The sequence below is a fragment of the Piliocolobus tephrosceles genome, chromosome 1 (assembly GCF_002776525.5).
Source record: "Piliocolobus tephrosceles isolate RC106 chromosome 1, ASM277652v3, whole genome shotgun sequence".
In the NCBI taxonomy this organism is placed as follows: Eukaryota; Metazoa; Chordata; class Mammalia; order Primates; family Cercopithecidae; genus Piliocolobus; species Piliocolobus tephrosceles.
The window spans coordinates 154938869-154956687 of NC_045434.1; the positions used below are offsets into that span (position 1 = coordinate 154938869).

Genomic DNA, 17819 nt, shown 5'->3' on the forward strand with positions numbered 1-17819 from the left:
ACAAGAACTTTGTGAAGCATACACAAGTATCAATAGCTGAGTCAATCAAGCAGAAGAAAGAATATCAGAGATTGAAGATCAACTCAATGAAATAAAGCAAGAAGACAAGATCAGAGAAAAAAGAATGAAAAGAAACAAACAAAACCTCCAAGAAATATGGGACTATGTGAAAAGACCAAATCTACATTTGAATGGTGTATCTCAAAGTGACAAGGAAAATGGAACCAAGTTGGAAAACACATTTCAGGATATTATCCAAGAGAACTTCCCCAACCTAGTAAGACACGCCAACATTCAAATTCAGGAAATACAGAGAACACTACAAAGACATTCCTTGAGAACAGGAACCCCAAGACACAAATCATCAGATTCACCAAGGTTGAAATGAAGGAAAAAATGTTAAGGGCAGCCAGAGGAAAAGGTCTGGTTACCCATAAAGGGAAGCCCATCAGACTAACAGTGGATCTCTCAGCAGAAACACTATAAGCCAGAAGAAAGCAGGGGCCAATATTCAACATTGGTAAAGAAAAGAATTTTCAACCCAGTATTTCATATACAGCCAAACTAAGCTTCATAAGCGAAGGAGAAATAAAATCCTTTCCACACAAGTATATGCTGAGAGATTTTGTCACCACCAGGTCTGCCTTACGAGAGCTCCTGAAGGAAGCACTAAACATGGAAAGGAAAACCAGTACCAGTCACTGCAAAAACATACCAAATTGCAAAAACCATTGATGGTATGAAGAAACCGCATTAACTAACGGGCAAAATAACCAGCTAACATCATAATGACAGGATCAAATTCATATATAACAATATTAACTTTAAAAGTAAATGGGCTAGGCCAGGCTTGGTGGCTCATGCCTGTAATCCCAGTTTGGGAGGCCTACGCGGGCAGATCACCTGAGGTTGGGAGTTTGCAACCAGCCTGACCAACATGGAGAAACTCCATCTCTACTGAAAATGCAAAATTAGCCAGGTGTGGTGGCACATGCCTGTAATCTCAGCTACTAGGGAGGCTGAGGCAGGAGAATCGCTTGAACCTGGGAGGTGAAGGTTGCAATGAGCCGAGATTGTGCCATTGCACTCCAGTCTGGGCAACAAGAGTGAAACTCTGTCTCCAAAAAAAAAATGTAAATGGGCTAAATGCCCCAATTAAAAGACACAGACTGGCAAATTGGATAAAGAATCAAGACCCATTGGTGTGCTGTATCCAGAAGACCCATCTCACATGTAAAGACACACACAAAATAAAGGGATGAAGGAAGATTTACCAAGCAAATGGAAAGAAAAAAAAAAATGCAGGGGTTGCAATCCTAGTCTCTGATAAAACAGACTTTAAACCAACAAAGATCAAAAGAGACAAAGACGGGCATTACATAATGATAAAAGAAGTAATGTAACAAGAAGAGCTAACTATCCTAAATACATATGCACCCAATATAGGAGCACCCAGATTCATAAAGTCAGTTCTTAGAGACCTACAAAGAGACTTAGACTCCCACACAATAATAGTGGGAGACTTTAACACCCCACTGTCAACATTAGACAGATCAGCGAGACAGACAATTAACAAGGATATCCAGGACTTGAACTCAGCTTTGGACCAAGCAGGACCTATAGACATCTACAGAACTCTCCACTCCAAATCAACAGAATATACATTCTTCTCAGCACTACATTGCACTTATTCTAAAATTGACCACATAATTGGAAGTAAAACACTCCTCAGCAAATGCAAAAGAATGGAAATCATAACAAACTGTCTCTCAGACCACAGTGCAATCAAATTAGAACTCAGGATTAAGAAACTCACTCAAAACCGCACAACTACATGGAAACTGAACAACCTGCTCCTGAACGACTACTGGGTAAATAACAAAATGAAGGCAGAAATAAAGATGTTCTTTGAAACCAATGAGAACAAAGACACAACATACCAGAATCTCTGGGACACATTTATATCAGTGTGTACAGGGAAATTTATAGCACTGAATGCCCACATCACAAAGCTGGAAAGATCTAAAATCAACACCCTAACATCACAATTAAAAGAATTAGAGAAGCAAGAGCAAAGAAATTCAAAGCTAGCAGAAGACAAGAAGTAACTAAGATCAGAGCAGAACTGAAGGAGATAGAGATATGAAAAACCCTTCAAAAAATCAATGAATCCAGGAGCTGGTTTTTTGAAAAGATCAACAAAATAAATAGAACGCTAGTAAGACTAATAAAGAAGAAAAGAGAGAAGAATCAAATAGACGCAATAAAAAATGATAAAGGGGATATCACCACCAATCCCACAGAAATATAAACTATCATCAGAGAATACTATAAACACCTATACGCAAATAAACTAGAAAATCTAGAAGAAATGGATAAATTCCTGGACACATACACCCTCCCAAGACCAAACCAGGAAGAAGTCAAATCCCTGAACAGACCAACAACAAGTTCTGAAATTGAGGCAGTAATTAATAGCCTACCAACCAAAAAAAGTCTAGGACCAGACGGAGTCACAACCAAATTCTACCAGAGGTATAAAGAGGAGCTGGTACCATTCCTTCTGAAACTATTCCAAACAGTAGAAAAAGAGGGAATACTTCCTACCTCATTTTATGAGGCCAGCATCATTCTGATACCAAAACCTGGCAGAAACACAACAAACAAAGGAAATTTTAGGCCAATATCCCTGATAAACATCGATGTGAAAATCCTCAGTAAAATACTGGCAAACGGAATCCAGCAGCACATCAAAAAACTTATCCACCACGATCAAGTTAGCTTTATCCCTGGAATGCAAGACTGGTTCAACATAGGCAAATCAATAAATGTAATCCATCACATAACAGAACTAAAGATGCAAACTACATGATAACCTGAATAGATGCAGAAAAGGCCTTTGACAAAATTCAACAGCCCTTCATGCTAAAAACTCTCAATAAACTAGGTATTGATGGAATGTATCTCAAAATAATAAGAACTATTTATGACAAACCCACAGCAAATATCATACTGAATGGACAAACACTGGAAGCATTCCCTCTGAAAACTGGCACAAGACAAAGATGCCCTCTCTCACCACTCCTTTTCAACATAGTATTGGAAATACTGGCCAGCGCAATAGGCAAGAGAAAGAAATAAAGAGTATTCAATTAGGAAAAGAGGAAGTCAAATTGTCTCTGCAGATGACATGATTGTATATTTAGAAAACTCCATCGTCTCAGCCCAAAATCTCCTTACACTGATAAGCAACTTTAGCAAACTCTCAGGATACAAAATTGATGCGCAAAAAAACCACAAGCATTCCTGTACAGCAATAACAGACAAACAGTGAGCCAATCATGAGTGAACTCCCATTAACGATTGCTACAAAGGGAATAAAAAACCTAGGATTACAACTTACAAGGGATGTGAAGGACTTCTTCAAAAAGAACTACAAACCACTGCTCAAGGAATTAAGAGAGGACACAAACAAATGGAAATCCATGCTCATGGATAGGAAGAATCAATATCGTGAAATGGCCATATTGCCCAAAGTAATTTATAGACTCAATGCTATCCCCATCAAGCTACCAGTGACTTTCTTCACAGAATTGGAAAAAACTACTTTAAATTTCATATGGAACCAAAAAAGAGACCACATAGCCAAGACAATTCTAAGTAAAAAGAACAAACCTGGAGGCATCACACTACCTGACTTCAAACTATACTACAAGGCTACAGTAACAAAAACAGCATGGTACTGGTACCAAAACAGATATACAGAACAATGGAACAGAACAGAGACCTCAGAAATAACACCACACATCTACAACCATCTGATATTTGACAAACCTGACAAAAACAAACAATGGGGAAAGGATTCCCTATTTAATAAATGGTGTTGGGAAAACTGGCTAGCCATATGCGTAAGGCTGAAAGTGCATCCCTTCCTTCCACCTTATGCAACAATTAACTCAAATGGATTAAATATTTAAACATAAGAGCTAAAACCATAAAAACCCTAGACGAATACCTAGACAATACCATTCAGGACATAGGCAAGAGCAAAGACTTCATGATGAAAACACCAAAAGCAATGGCAACAAAAGCCAAAATTGACAAATGGGATCTAATTAAACTGAAGAGCTTCTGCACAGCAAAATAAACTATTATCAGAGTGAATAGGCAACCTACAGAATGGGAGAACATTTTTGCAATCTACCCATCCAACAAAGGGCTAATATCCAGAATCTACAAGGAACTTAAACAAATTTACAAGAAAAAAACCCCATCAAAAAGTGGGTGAAGGATATGAACAGACATTTCTCAAAAGAAGACATTTATGTGACCAACAAACATATGAAAAGAAGCTCATCATCACTGGTCATTAGAGAAATGCAAATCAAGACCACAATGAGATACCATGTCACGCCAGTTAGAATGGCGATCATTAAAAAGTCAGGAAACAAGAGATGCTGGCAAGGCTGTGGAGAAATAGGAACACTTTTACACTGTTGGTGGCAGTGTAAATTAGTTCAACCGTTATGGAAGACAGTGTGGCAATTCCTCAAGGATCTAGAACCAGAAATACTGTTTGACCCAGCAATCCCATCACTGGGTATAACCCAAAGGATTATAAATCATTCTACTATAAAGACACATGCACGTGTATGCTTATTGCAGCACTGTTCACAACAGCAAAGCCTTGGAACTAACCCAAATGCACATCAATGATAGATTGGATAAAGAAAACGTGGCACACACACATCATTGTATACTATGCAGCCATAAAAAAGGATGAGTTAATGTCATTTGCATGGGTTATGTCTTTGATGGGTTGATGGGTGCGGCAAACCACCATGGCACATGTACAGCTATGTAACAAAGCTGCATGTTCTGCACATGTACTTCAGTACTTAAAGTATAAGAAAAAAAAAAGAGAAATCAGCATGCTAAATCAGTTAATACTAAAATTGTTTAGATTTACAATTTGAATAAACTCCATGATCTACGTCAAATTACCTATGATAACTCATCAGTTATCAGTGCTATGCACCTAAATTGGAGAAACAACTGGTATTCCAGAGGACATAAACCCATTTTTAAGCGTGGACTTATGGAGAACCAAGACGGCCACTTTGTCCTTCCAGAGTCCTTAAGGCTTTTATTATTAAAAGTTCTGCATTCCACGACTTATAATGGAAAAGATAAAATGATCCAAATTAAATATGTTTGTGTGGTGACTTATAAACTACTAAAATGCTTATAAACTATGTTTGGTTTGTCAAACCCATATTCCTGGGAAAACAATCAAAGCTTCAAGTACATTTGGCTACTTGATGAGACATTTAAATATTTGTAAGAGATTTCACTCAATTGTCACTTTCAATGCATGTTTTCTGGTTGTATGAAAGCTTTCCCATGCAAGAAGACTGATATTATAATAGTAGATTGTTATGCTACAGTATATTTTTACATGGTTAAAAAAAGCCGTTCATGGTTCACTGAGGACAATCCATCCCTTTAAAATCTAGAACCCAAAGAATGAATCTTCTGAGAACATTAGAGAAAGACTGTCCTTGCCATCCACACTATAGCAAAACTTTGGGACCTTGAACTTCGGTTTCAAAAGGTCCCACAACTTTCATAATCTCACAACTGAGAAGGGTCTTTCCACACGCATTGCAACCCTTAAGGTAAAGCTAACCAGGATGGTTTCTCCCCAGATGACAGTGTGCTTAATGTGAACAGCTTATCCCAAAATCATGGATTCAGACTTCTCTGCTATCATGAGACTCTTACCTTTGAATATTTTTTTTCTTGCTTATGCCTCTATGAACAGTAGAAGTGAAAAGGAGTTCCGTTATGTGTGTATTATGGGGTATATGTTTATTTGTGAAGGATTTTGCAGCCAGCCTTACACATGGATAATGTTATACTTTGGTAGATAAAAGATGAAGGCCCAATGCAGCTGAGAAATTTTAAGAGTTCATATGTTGCCTCATAATCAGTCAGAAACAGAACATTGATTTATTCCTCTTAAGCCACATCACGGGCTAAAGAGAACATTGCCAGGAGGCCTTCACTCTTCTAGAAGGGCATCATTTGTTAGGTCTTTTTTTCTATACTTTGAAGTAAAAGAGGCACTGATTAGAAATGTATCCCTCATGATAGGCTCTATAGCAGATTCTACTGTAAAGGCTATGGTTACACAACAAACTTTAAATTCTCTTGTGAAAGTTACGTGAAATAATATAATTGGCCAAACAGAAAAGTATTGGCTAAACAGCTGCTGGCACTTATGGCCTATGGAGAAAACATCGGGTATTTATAGTGATTCAGTTGTAGGGGATTAATGAAAAAAATCTCTTAGTTAAGTGAGTAGACTCTTCGTCTAGCTCATTCTTTCATGTATTTGATTTTAGATGGTTGGTTTGGTTTATGAGGACCCTGAGTAAAGAACATGCTCCAGACTCTTAGTATTATTCTCCCAATAGTCCTAATAGTAATCTCCCTGGTACACTGTATTCTCTCAAAGGTTTTAAATGTTTACAAGCAGCCATCTCCAGAATATCAAATGGTCTCTCTTCAACTGGAATAACAAGAGCTAAAAGAAATGTATGACCACCAGGACACCATAACCTATGCTGAGACCAGAAACCCAAAATGATGGTAACTGAGAGTGGCACTGAGGCCCTAAGTTTTGGTCACACTCTCACCTAAGTGAGAACCTGACCAAAAACGGGGATTTTTTTTTTTAAACAAAATTATGGGAGGCCATTGTTTTGGACTGAGCTCATGCACCAGACTCCAAAAGACCAAACCAAAACAAAATGGAGTTGCTCATGCTAAATATGACATAATCAAGCTAAGACTTTAAGGAAACACATAGATCCTAGAATAGACCAGGTTTTGTTTTTCTCCTATAAACAGGATGTTTCAGCATAAGAAGGTACCTTCCACTCAGTCCTTGTTCCCACCTTACAGAACCCACTGTTCTACTGTTTCCCTGTGGGTTTCAAGACCATGTAAGTACATTACAAAGGTGATAGTGACATCAATGACTAAAGTTTTGGTCAGTCTCTCAAAATTGAGAAAATCATCAAAAGGGGGGAATTATTAAAGCAAACTGAATATGATCTGAGAAGGACTCCATACTTCTATATTCGAGTTCTTGTGGATGAACTGTAACCTAGCCTAATAGGCAGACAAGATTGAAAACCTAACTTAGCAGTATGTGCCTGTAAAAATAGCTGAGTCTTGGCCAATCCCAGCAGCCATACTTCAACCAGTCAGACTGCTAAGTGTTCAAACTGTGTTCAAATAAGGCAAACGCCAACCCATAACCTATCCAGCTGTTTCTGTACTCCACTGCCAATTTCTGTATGTCACTTTTTTTTTTGTCTATACATTTGCTCTGACCACAAGGCATCCCTGGAGACTCTCTGAATCTGCTGTAATTCTGGGGGCTGCTCAATTCGCACATTCATTGCTCAATTAAACTCCTTTAAATTTAATTTGACTGAAGTTTTTCTTTTAAAACAAGGCAATTTGTGACTTCACCACTCTCAAGAATCCAGGCACTGTAGGTAAATTTGAGGCACAATGGAAAAGGCCGTGTAGTAAAGGAGAGAAATGGGCTTTAATATCAGCTGTGTTTGGTCTCAGGGCTTAGTGTTCAGTGATCCTGGGCTGAGGACTTAGCCTCTTTAAGCCTCATTTAAGTCATCTGTAAAACAGATCAGGAAGTTTTTCTGGCAGGGTCATTTTGAGGATAAAAGGAAAGACATCTGTAAAGAGTTTGGCATGAGTAAGTACTTATTAAACATTGTTCCTTTTATTTTCCTTTATCTGAATAAAAATGTTAACAGATTTTTCTAGTAAACAACTGAAATGACTAAATTTTGGTGACACCTATACATGTAGTCTAAATCAGAAAACAGAAATTCTGCAAAAACCTACCCAGTTCGGAGCGATCTGTTAAATATCCCAATCAGAGAAAGAATTGACAACATAACAGCAAAGACGATCATTCCCAATAAAAGTCCAATGTCTTCTCTGTTGTCTAATGAAAGGAAAGAAAAATAATTTTAACCAAGTATTTGTGTTCATGTGATACCAGAATTACGATTCTGTCTACTCTGCTCAAAGCAAAAGGAGAAAGGATGGGGGGAAGCAACATTAACCTTTACCTTGGGCCACAAAGTGACTGTTTTTCCAGAGTGCACAACTACCCCAGGAAACAACTTTTTGTTTGAGAAAGTTGGCCTACATGTATCTGATGTCAGTGGGTTTTTAGAAGTGCATCTAGCAAATGTGGTCAGCTTGTGCATGCAAATTTCATATAAATTCTTAGTGGTGAACTTCATTTGGCTTGTCTGACACAGGTGAGAATTCCCCACTGCTGTAACAATGTCTAAAGCTGGTCACAATCATACTGATTTTTTTTTTAACTTTTTGTGTGAGATAGAATGTGTGCAATTTGTCATCATTCTTCAAAATCTACTGCTCATGAAATTGTCCTAAGTTTCAGTTTCCTCATTATAAAATAGATGCATAACACTTATCTCATGGGTTGTTTTGAAGATTGAAGAAGATGTCTCAAGAAGTCCTAGCACAAGATAGGTAACTAATTTGTTTTGAAAGAAGTTTTTGGGTCTTGAGCCCTAGCAGCTATTAAAATAAAAATGTGGCTGGGTGCGGTGGCTCACGCCTGTAATCCTAGCACTTTGGGAGGCTGAGGTGGGTGGATCACATGAGTTCAGGAGTTCAAGACCAGCCTGACTAACATGGTGAAACCCCATCTCTACAAAAATGCAAAAATTAGCTGGGCATGATGGTGGATAAACCATTGCACTCCAGCCTGGGTGACAGAGCAAGGCTCTGTCTCAAAAAATAAAATAAAATAAATAAATAAATTTTAAAAATGTGTACAATCTATTGCAAAAGCTGGCAAAATCCACCTAAGCCACTTCTTACGTTCAGTTTTAAGCAGATCTTCGTACTTTGTCTATATTTTCCTATGGAGGGCATAAGGCATATCTTATTGTCCAGAAACTTAACACCTGATGTGATTTTTTCAGTATGATGGGTTAAAATGGGCAATTACTAAAAGACTACTCAAAAAGTCTAAGTGGTATTTTCTTACCAGAAGTAAGCTGTTCTGTAGAGATAGAAGCAACTGTTAGCCCAGAATTCCATGTGTCGTGTTGGAATGATTTTGATGTGACCTGGGGAACTTAAACCAAAAGGAAAGAGTATCAGTTTCTTACATTTTGCACTCCGCTTGCCAAATTTCCCAACAGAGTTTCTTCCCTTGTTTAGAGAGGACTAAAGTAAACCAATAACTTTAATGGACTTGAAGGGTGGAATAAAAGCAATGGCCTTCGAGTGTGTGTCTTTTCTTCCTTTTATTTAATTGGGTAAACCTCAAAGGAGAAAACACTGCAAGGGCAATTATAATCTACCTAGGTTGTAAAACTTCCAGGTGTGTCTACTAATTTCATAAGGCTTCTAGGTGGCAAATACCAAGGAGTTTTATTTTACTGAGCCAGAAAAAATGCACGATAACTGATCTCTATTTGATTCCTTGCAATTGATGGTGCAATAAGGTTCAGATTTCCTTGAAGGTCTCCAAGATGTGTCACTTTTGCCTTTGCACAATCTTTGGGATGCTTTTCACCTTCTCCTGGCTCCTCATAAGAAACCTAATTTTGGTTAGCAGGCACTTTGGTGTTGTAACACCAGCGTGGGATGTCACCAATGACTTCTCTCTGCTCTTTTCCAGCTGGCAAAGATCCTGACAGCCTGGTCTAGTTATCAAGGCTGTCAGGACACTGCTAATGAGTGCTTCTGACCAGGGCAGGGTGAGCAACCCTGGCACCTAACTTTCAGTCTCAACTCAAAGGGGTCCTGGTGCAGCCTTGCCAGTCTCCCCCTTCCTGATAATTAAAAGCTGACAGAAATGACTTCAAGGTCACAATTCTCCCAACTGGCAGAAGACATTTCTGAAGATGGCTCTAAGCCTTGGATCCCTGAGACTGCTTCAAGCCCTGTGTATTCCATCATTCTGATTTCAGTGCTCAAATTTTTCTTTTATAAAAATTACTTTTGGAGGCAGGGAGAAATCACAACTTGAGGCTGAGATATCACAGGCTTGTATAAGGAGCAATGTGACCCATGTGACTGTCTTTGAGAAAAGGATCCTACATTTCCAATGAAAAGGTTCCTATGGGGCTTCAGAAATTTTTGAAAAAGTTTGGTCCGGCCAGACGCAGTGACTCATGCCTGTAATCCCAGCACTTTGGGAGGCCGAGGCAGGTGGATCACTTGAGGCCAGGAGTTGAGACCAGCCTGGGCAACATGGTGAAACCCTGTTTCTACTAAAAATACAAAAATTAGCCGGGTATGGTGGTGTGTGCCTGTAGTACCAGCTACTTGGGCAGCTGAGAAAGGAGAAGCACTTGAAGGTGGAGTGTGGGAGGTGGAGGCTGCAGTGAGCCTAGATTGCGCCATGGCAGTCCAGCCTGGGCAGCAGAGGGAGACTCCATTTCACATGCAAAAAAAAAAAAAAAAGCTGCTCTGGGTGCAGGCATAAGTGTGAGGAGGGTAGTTTTCTGAGAACAATCGTTGAGGAATTTTAGGAGATGAAAACATCAGAAAAGCCAAAAGTTATTTCCTGTGTTTTTTTTATTCTGGCTTCTCTACAGCAAGAGGAAAATGTTTCACTGGGAATTGTGACAAATCAGAAATATTTTTGGCTTCTCAATGCCTCACTAAGTCTCTTTTGCTCCGTGGGTATATGTTTCCACCAAACTCTGAGGGAACAAGGTTATGCCCTGATGGCCAACAGTCAGGTTTATTCATCTAAAGTGGTATCTTTACAGGCCAACATTCATTGGCAGGGAGCTCAGGCAAGAGTCTGAATCTCCATTATTTTGAAATTTTAAGAATAAAAATACTGGCCAGTTGCAGTGGTTCATGCCTGTAATCCCAGCGCTTTGGGATGACGAGTGGGGTTGGTGGGGAGTGGATCACAAGGTCAAGAGTTCGAGACCAGCCTGGCCAATATGGTGAAACCCTGTCTCGACTAAAAATACAAAAATTAGCCGGGTATGTTGGCAGGTGCCTGTAGTCCCAGCTACTCGGGAGGCTGAGGCAGGAGAATCACTTGAACCCAGGAGGCAGAGGTTGCAGTGAACTGAGATCACGCCACTACACTCCAGCCTAGGCAACAGAACAAGACTCCATCTCAAAAAAAAAAAAAAGAGTAAAAAATACTACATTAAAAGGTAACACAATTTTCAATTTAGCAAGATCATGGCTTATAGCATATGCTGCTGTAGTATTTTTGTTTTCACTTTTAAAATTAGCATTTTTAATTTAACAGTAATATATGGTGTTGTTGGCTTTTAATACAGGTTAATGTAATTCTGTTGTATAAACTACAGGTGGTTATTTGGCAATGAAACCTCATTCAGTTATTAATTTGCATCATATAAAAACAATTTTCATATCTGACTAGGATTTTATTAGCCCAAACAGGGAATATATACAATCTTCCTTTAGAGTCTATTTGTTATCACAGTTCCAAATTAACCAGGTGCATTAAATTAAAGTCATTCATAAGAGGTGCTTAATTCTCAGAGGGAAATTTCACAAGGAATCAGTTATCTAAAATAAGACAATTTATAAACACAATTGTCAGAGAAGAAATCAAGCCAATATTAGGCACAGGACTGAAATGAAGCTATGTAGATTACATTCTTCATGGAATACTGCCACCACGTGGCTATGTCACTTCTTCTTAAATTATACTTAACATCTTTGTAAAAGCGGTAATTAAAGTACAGAAAAATTTTCAGCAGGAGAAATAAAAAGGAGAAAAAAAGAACCATCCCTAATCCCTTCCTTTTAATCCACCTGCTATTAGTGTTTTATGGTATTTGCAAGTATTTTAACATACAAAAGCATTCACAAGCACAGAATCTCACACACATACGTGCATACACACACACGCACAGAGCCTTTATGACTGGAAACTATTGTTTGTATCAGTTCTGTCATCAGTGCATTGCCTAATTTGCTAAAAAAAAAAAAAAAAAAACCTCATGATATCTTATTGTATTTGGTGTTTATAGTGTTACATCCATAATGGGACAGTTCTGTCCTTGCAACAGAATATTAACTTATGCCTATTAATCTCACAGGACATACTTGAATATACTAAAAAAAAATCCAAATTATCCTTAATTTGGGAAGAATTTTTATATAACTTATACACACTGGCATCAAACTTTAGTCTTACAAGAAGACAATGTGCCTGTGGGAATTTAGAGTGATCACAAACAAGAAACATGGTTTCTTATTATTAGACAAAATTTAAAGCATTACAACTATATTTTTTGGCCTACCAAAACACCAGGCTAGTTTAATCAAATCCACTCAGAGGGACCTGGTTTTAGCAATAATGTATTCCATCTGTATCTTAAGAATGATGCCAAATCATCACCTCAGCTCTTCTTTCTACATCAACCATACTAGTCTGTTTTCACACTGCTATGAAGACATAATCAAAACTGGATTTTTTTTTTTTTTAAGACAGAATCTCCCTCTGTTGCTCAGGCTGGAGTGCAGTGGCATGATCTTGGCTCACTGCAACTTCTGCCTCCTGGGTTCTAGCAATTCTCCTGTCTCAGCCTACTAAGCAGCTGGGATTACAGGCACATGCCACCACACCTGGCTATTTTTCTGGTGTTTTTAGTAGAGACAGGATTTCACCATATTGGTCAGGCTGGTCTCGGACTCCTGACCTCAGGTGATCCACCTGCTTCAGCGTCCCAAAGTGCTGGGATTACAGGCGTGAGGTACCACACTTGGGCAAAACTGGGAAATTTATAAAGAAAAGAGGTTTAATTGACTCGCAGTTCCACATGTCTGGGGAGGCCTCAGGAAACTTATAATCATGGCGATTGGAGAAACAGCCATGTTTTATATGACGACAGGCCACAGAAGTGCGGAGCAAAGGGGGAAAAGCCCCTTATAAAACCATCGTATCTCATGAGAACTTACTATCACAAGAACAACATGAGTGTAACTGCCCCCACGATTCAATGACCTCCCACGACTCACGGGGATTATGGGAGCTACAATTCAAGATGAGATTTGGGTGGAGACACAGCCAAACCATATCATCGACCATGGGGCAAAGTGTGTTTTGTCATCCTTTTAAAGTGACCGTTTAATGAGTATTAATTATATCGCAGGTAACATGCTAAACTTCACATGTTTTCTCTCATTTAATCCTCACAACAACCCAATCACACAGACAATATTATTGTCCTCATCATATGGATAAGGAAACAAAAGAGTAGAATGGATAAATAACTTGCTCAAAGTTACCTAGGTAGAGGGTGAGGAGTGGAAATTCCTATCCAGTTCTGACATGTAGTTTGTGCTGATCTCATTAAATGAATAACCTCACTTCCACAGCAGGATGGCTCAGGGTGGGCAGCAGAGTCAGCCCTGCAAACAGCCTCTCCCAGGATGAGACTTAGCATTGCTCCACTGAGGGCTCGCCATGGTGTGTTGGGGCTGCCTGGCCTTGTGAGGCTCTCAACCCCACAAGCCCTACTGTGCTAACCCATTTAGCACTGATGCTTTAAATATCTTCTAGCATAGAGTTATTTTCTTCTTAAAACCGACTACTTTCCTTTATTACACAAGTAATACATGCTAATTACAGGATGCTTGAAAAGTATAGAAGGGTATGGAGAAGATAACACAATTTTATATTTGTTTGCCAACTAGAAACTATTATTTTAAAAAAATATGTTAACAGTCTTTTGTGTATGTCGCTAGCCTAGTGGACATCATACTCTTTAGTAAATGTTTTGTCTTGCCTTTTGCATTCAATTTTTTTTTTTTTTTTTTTTTTTTTGAGACAGAGTCTCACACCATCACCCAGGCTAGAGTGCAGTGGTGTGGTCTTGGCTCACTGTAACCTCTATACCCTGGGCTCAAGCTATCCTCCAGGTTCAGCCTCCTGCGTAGCTGGAATTACAGGTGCACGCTACCACACCCAGCTAATTTTTGTACATTTAGTAGAGATGAGGTCTTGTCATGTTGGCTAGGCTGGTCTGAAACTCCTGACCTCAGGTGATCTGCCTGCCTCAGCCTCCCAAAGTGCTAGAATTACAGGCGTGAGCCACCACACCCGGCCTTATTCAATATTATTTAATAAAAATTTCCTCATTGTATTAAAAATTGTTCAAAACATCATGCTATGATGCTATGGCTAGTTAATATTTCATCATGTTTTACTGTATTTATTCAATCATACCCCTACAGAGAAACTGTATAGCTCGGTGGTTTCAAACACCAACTGCAGACTCAAACAAAACTCAGTCCAAGTCCTGGCTCTACCAGATGGAGTTCCATGGCCCTGGGCAAGTTGTTTAACCTCTCAGTGACTCAGTTTCTTCATTTGTAAAATTAGATAAAAGCAGTGAGGTCATGAGTTTTGATGAGACAGTTCATATCAAGCACTTAGTACCATGTTTTACACAAATAAAACCTTAATAGGCATTAATTCTTGCTATTGTTGAATTTTTAGACTGGTTCCAAATTCTTACTATTATAATTGGGTTTTGGATGTATATCATTGTACATAAATTTCCTTTCCACAGATTATTTCTTAAGGCCAGATCTCTACAAGAGGAATTACTGAGCCAAAGGGTGTAGACATCTCTAAGATTTCTTTATTTACTTTTGCGCTTGCCAATCTTGATGTTGAAGCCACACTAACCAAGACCTGCATCATAAAGGCTTTGATTATAGCAGACACATGAACTTTTCTGGATCTTTCAGGAGGTTCTAGATATTCAAGAAAGAGGAGTCATATTAAAGGAGACAAAGGATTTGTTTTTTAAAATCATTGAAGATTCGCCCCCACCCTCCCTCCTATTTTTCTCAAAACACAAATACCTTCTTTTGGTTTCTCTCTTTCGAATCTCCTTTTAATAATTCAGCTGTTTCACAGCATTTAAATGCCATTTCTCCAAGCCAGGCTAGTTTAGCTCTGTGGCCAGAATTCTACATCATCGGGCCAAGGGTAAAGAGTTGAGTATGTCAATTAACAAGGCAAAACTAATGCCAACACATCAAATAGGCACCAGAAGCCCAGGGCAGGGAAAACGATGTGACAGAACAAATTCATTACCACAGCTTGAAAAACAAGTCAAGCAATGAATCATTTAATGGATTACAGTGTCAGCGGTGTATATAAGGGTAGCAGGGTACACATAGACATATTCAAGGGTTTATCTTCCTTCTTATATTCCTAGGCTGTAGGTACTTGGTATGTAGGGAGAAGGTAAGAAATCTACATATGGCAGTTACATTGTTAAAAAGAAAGAAAAAGAGGAGGAAAAGGCAAAAAGCAGTAGCCACCCAGGAAATTTTTCTAAATGACAAGGACCATACAGATAAGGTCTAATGTCAAAGTGTAGCAAAACTCTATATGAAAGAATGGACAGCTTCCACGTCTACACAGTGGTCAACAGATTCCTCAGAAGTACACCCTTGCTCTCCAGGCATAGCATGTTCCAATCTGAATAGTCTAGTGGACGTTTGCCATGTTTTATTTGCCCAGCACTAGGATATACTTCTTTGTGGGTATCCTAAAAAAGCCGAGAGGCAGTAGGGCTACAAGCAAATGGCCTAAACCTTGCCAACCAGATGCCCCTCCCCTAACACCCAGGCTGTGAATGTGGACGGGGTGACACAGAGCTTCAGGAAACCACTTAGAATCCAATGTGGGCACCATAGCTGTATCCAGGATACAGTGACAGTGGCACCAAGGCAGGCAGTGGCAGGGATCAGTGTCAGCTGCAGGGTCCTCGCCAGACTTTTCCTAGGCTGTGATTTTGGCTGTGATTCTGGCTCCTGCTCTCACTTGGATCCTGCTCATGCCAATTTTGCCAGGCTTTCTACAGATTTTCAGCTACCTTTCTAATCATTCTCTTTCTGCTTAAGATAACCACGCTTGATTTCTTTTGCTTACACCTAAGCACCCTGACTAGTAAAAACTGCAATTGGTGGTAGTGGTTGGGGAGGTAGGGAGATGTAGCAGGACAAATGATGGCGTCATAAAGATGTCCGTGACCTAATCCCTGGAATCTGTGAATAGGTTACTATAATATTATGAAGTACATATTTTTGTCTTCATCCTGCTTTTCTGGCATACAAGTCCTAAAATCCTCAGAATGCCCAAAGTGGTAACTGTTATTTTGTATGCTAATGAGTTGATTAGTGGCTGGCAGCCCCTATGTAGTTTCAGGATGGGGGCTATTCAGAGGAAAGATCAAGGCACGATTAGAAGGTTGGGGTTTTTCAACCCATCCCCAACCTCCAAGAGGGGAGAGGGGCTGAAGGTTAAGTTGATCACCAATGGCCAGTGGTTTAATCAATCATGCTTACGTAATGAAGCCTCCAGAAAAACCCAAAGGCTTAAGTTCTAGGGGCTTCAGGAGAGCTGAACACGTGGAGGCTCCTGGCAGGTGATGCAACTGGAAAGCATATGGAAGCTCCATACCCCTTCCCACATGCCTTGCCCTCTGCATCTCTTCCATCTGGCTGTTCGATTGTATCCTTTGTAACGCTGTTTATCATAAACCAGTAATCATAAGTGTTTTCCCAAGTTCTGTGGGACATCCTGGCAAATTGATCAAATCAGAAAAAAAGGTCATGGAAACAAACCCTAACAAACAAACGCTATAGCCAATCAGATGGAAGTATAGATAACCACCTATTACTTGAGACTGGCATCTGAGGTGGGAGTTGTAGGATCTGACACTATGTCTAGGCAGGTAGTGCCAGAGTGAATTGACTTAGAGGACACCCAGCTGGTGTCACTCAAAGAATCTGCTAGAGAATTTGTTGCTGAGGGGGAGAAATTCCCACACACATGTTGGTAACCAGAGGTCACAGAAGTGACCTGTGTTGTGAAAGTACTATACAGCAGGAGAAATTGAGTTTCTTCTTTCTAGTCAGTTACCTTATAAGATAAAAGGGAATTGAGAGGGACTGGCTATCCTAGATGATATGGGTTGATCCAGTAAAATCACAAGAGTTCTTATAAGCAGAAGGGAGAAGGGTGAGAGTCAGAGAAAGAGATTGGAAGATGCTATGCTTCTGGCTTTGAAAATGGAGGATGGAGCCATGAGCTGAGGAATGTAGGTAGCCTCTAGAATCTAGAAAAGGCAATGAAACTGATTCTGTCCTGCAGCCTCCAGAAGGAGCATAACCCTATTGACACCCTGATTTCAGTTCAGTGATTGTGATTTTGGATTTCTCACCTCCAGAACTATAAGATAATAAATTCGTGTTGTTATAAGCTATCAAGTTTGTGATGATTTGTGACAGTAGTAATAGGAAACTAATACAGAAGATGATGACTTCAAGAAAAAGCATAATCATAGCCTAGGCATGGTGGCTCTTGCCTGTGAGTCCAGCACATTGGGAGGCCAAGGTGGGCAGATTGCTCAAGTCCAGGAGTTCAAGACCAACTTGGCAAACATGGTGAAACCCTGTCTTGACAAAGAAAAAGAAAAAAAAAAAGAAAGAAAAATAATTAGCTGGTCATGGTGGTGCATGCCTGTAGTTCCAGTTACTTGAAAGGCCAAGGTGAGAGGATTGTTTGAGCCCAGATCTCATGAGCTGAGATCACACCACTGCACTCCAGCCTGGGTGACAGAGAGAGACCCTGTCTAAAAAAGAAGGAAGGAAGGAAGGAAGGAAGGAAGGAAGGAAGGAAGGAAGGAAGGAAGGAAGGAAGG

General features: G+C 39.6%; 1 protein-coding gene across 1 annotated transcript in view; it reads right to left on the reverse strand.

The window, feature by feature from the left end:
- Positions 1-17819, reverse strand: part of IL23R (interleukin 23 receptor) — an 85711-nt gene that overhangs the window by 10791 nt on the left and 57101 nt on the right. Inside the window, exons 8-9 of the mRNA XM_023209854.1 lie at positions 9131-9220; positions 7945-8047 (exon numbers count right to left, since the gene is read on the reverse strand). Coding sequence (XP_023065622.1) covers positions 7945-8047; positions 9131-9220 — 193 coding nt within the window. The remainder of the gene's footprint in view (positions 1-7944; positions 8048-9130; positions 9221-17819) is intronic.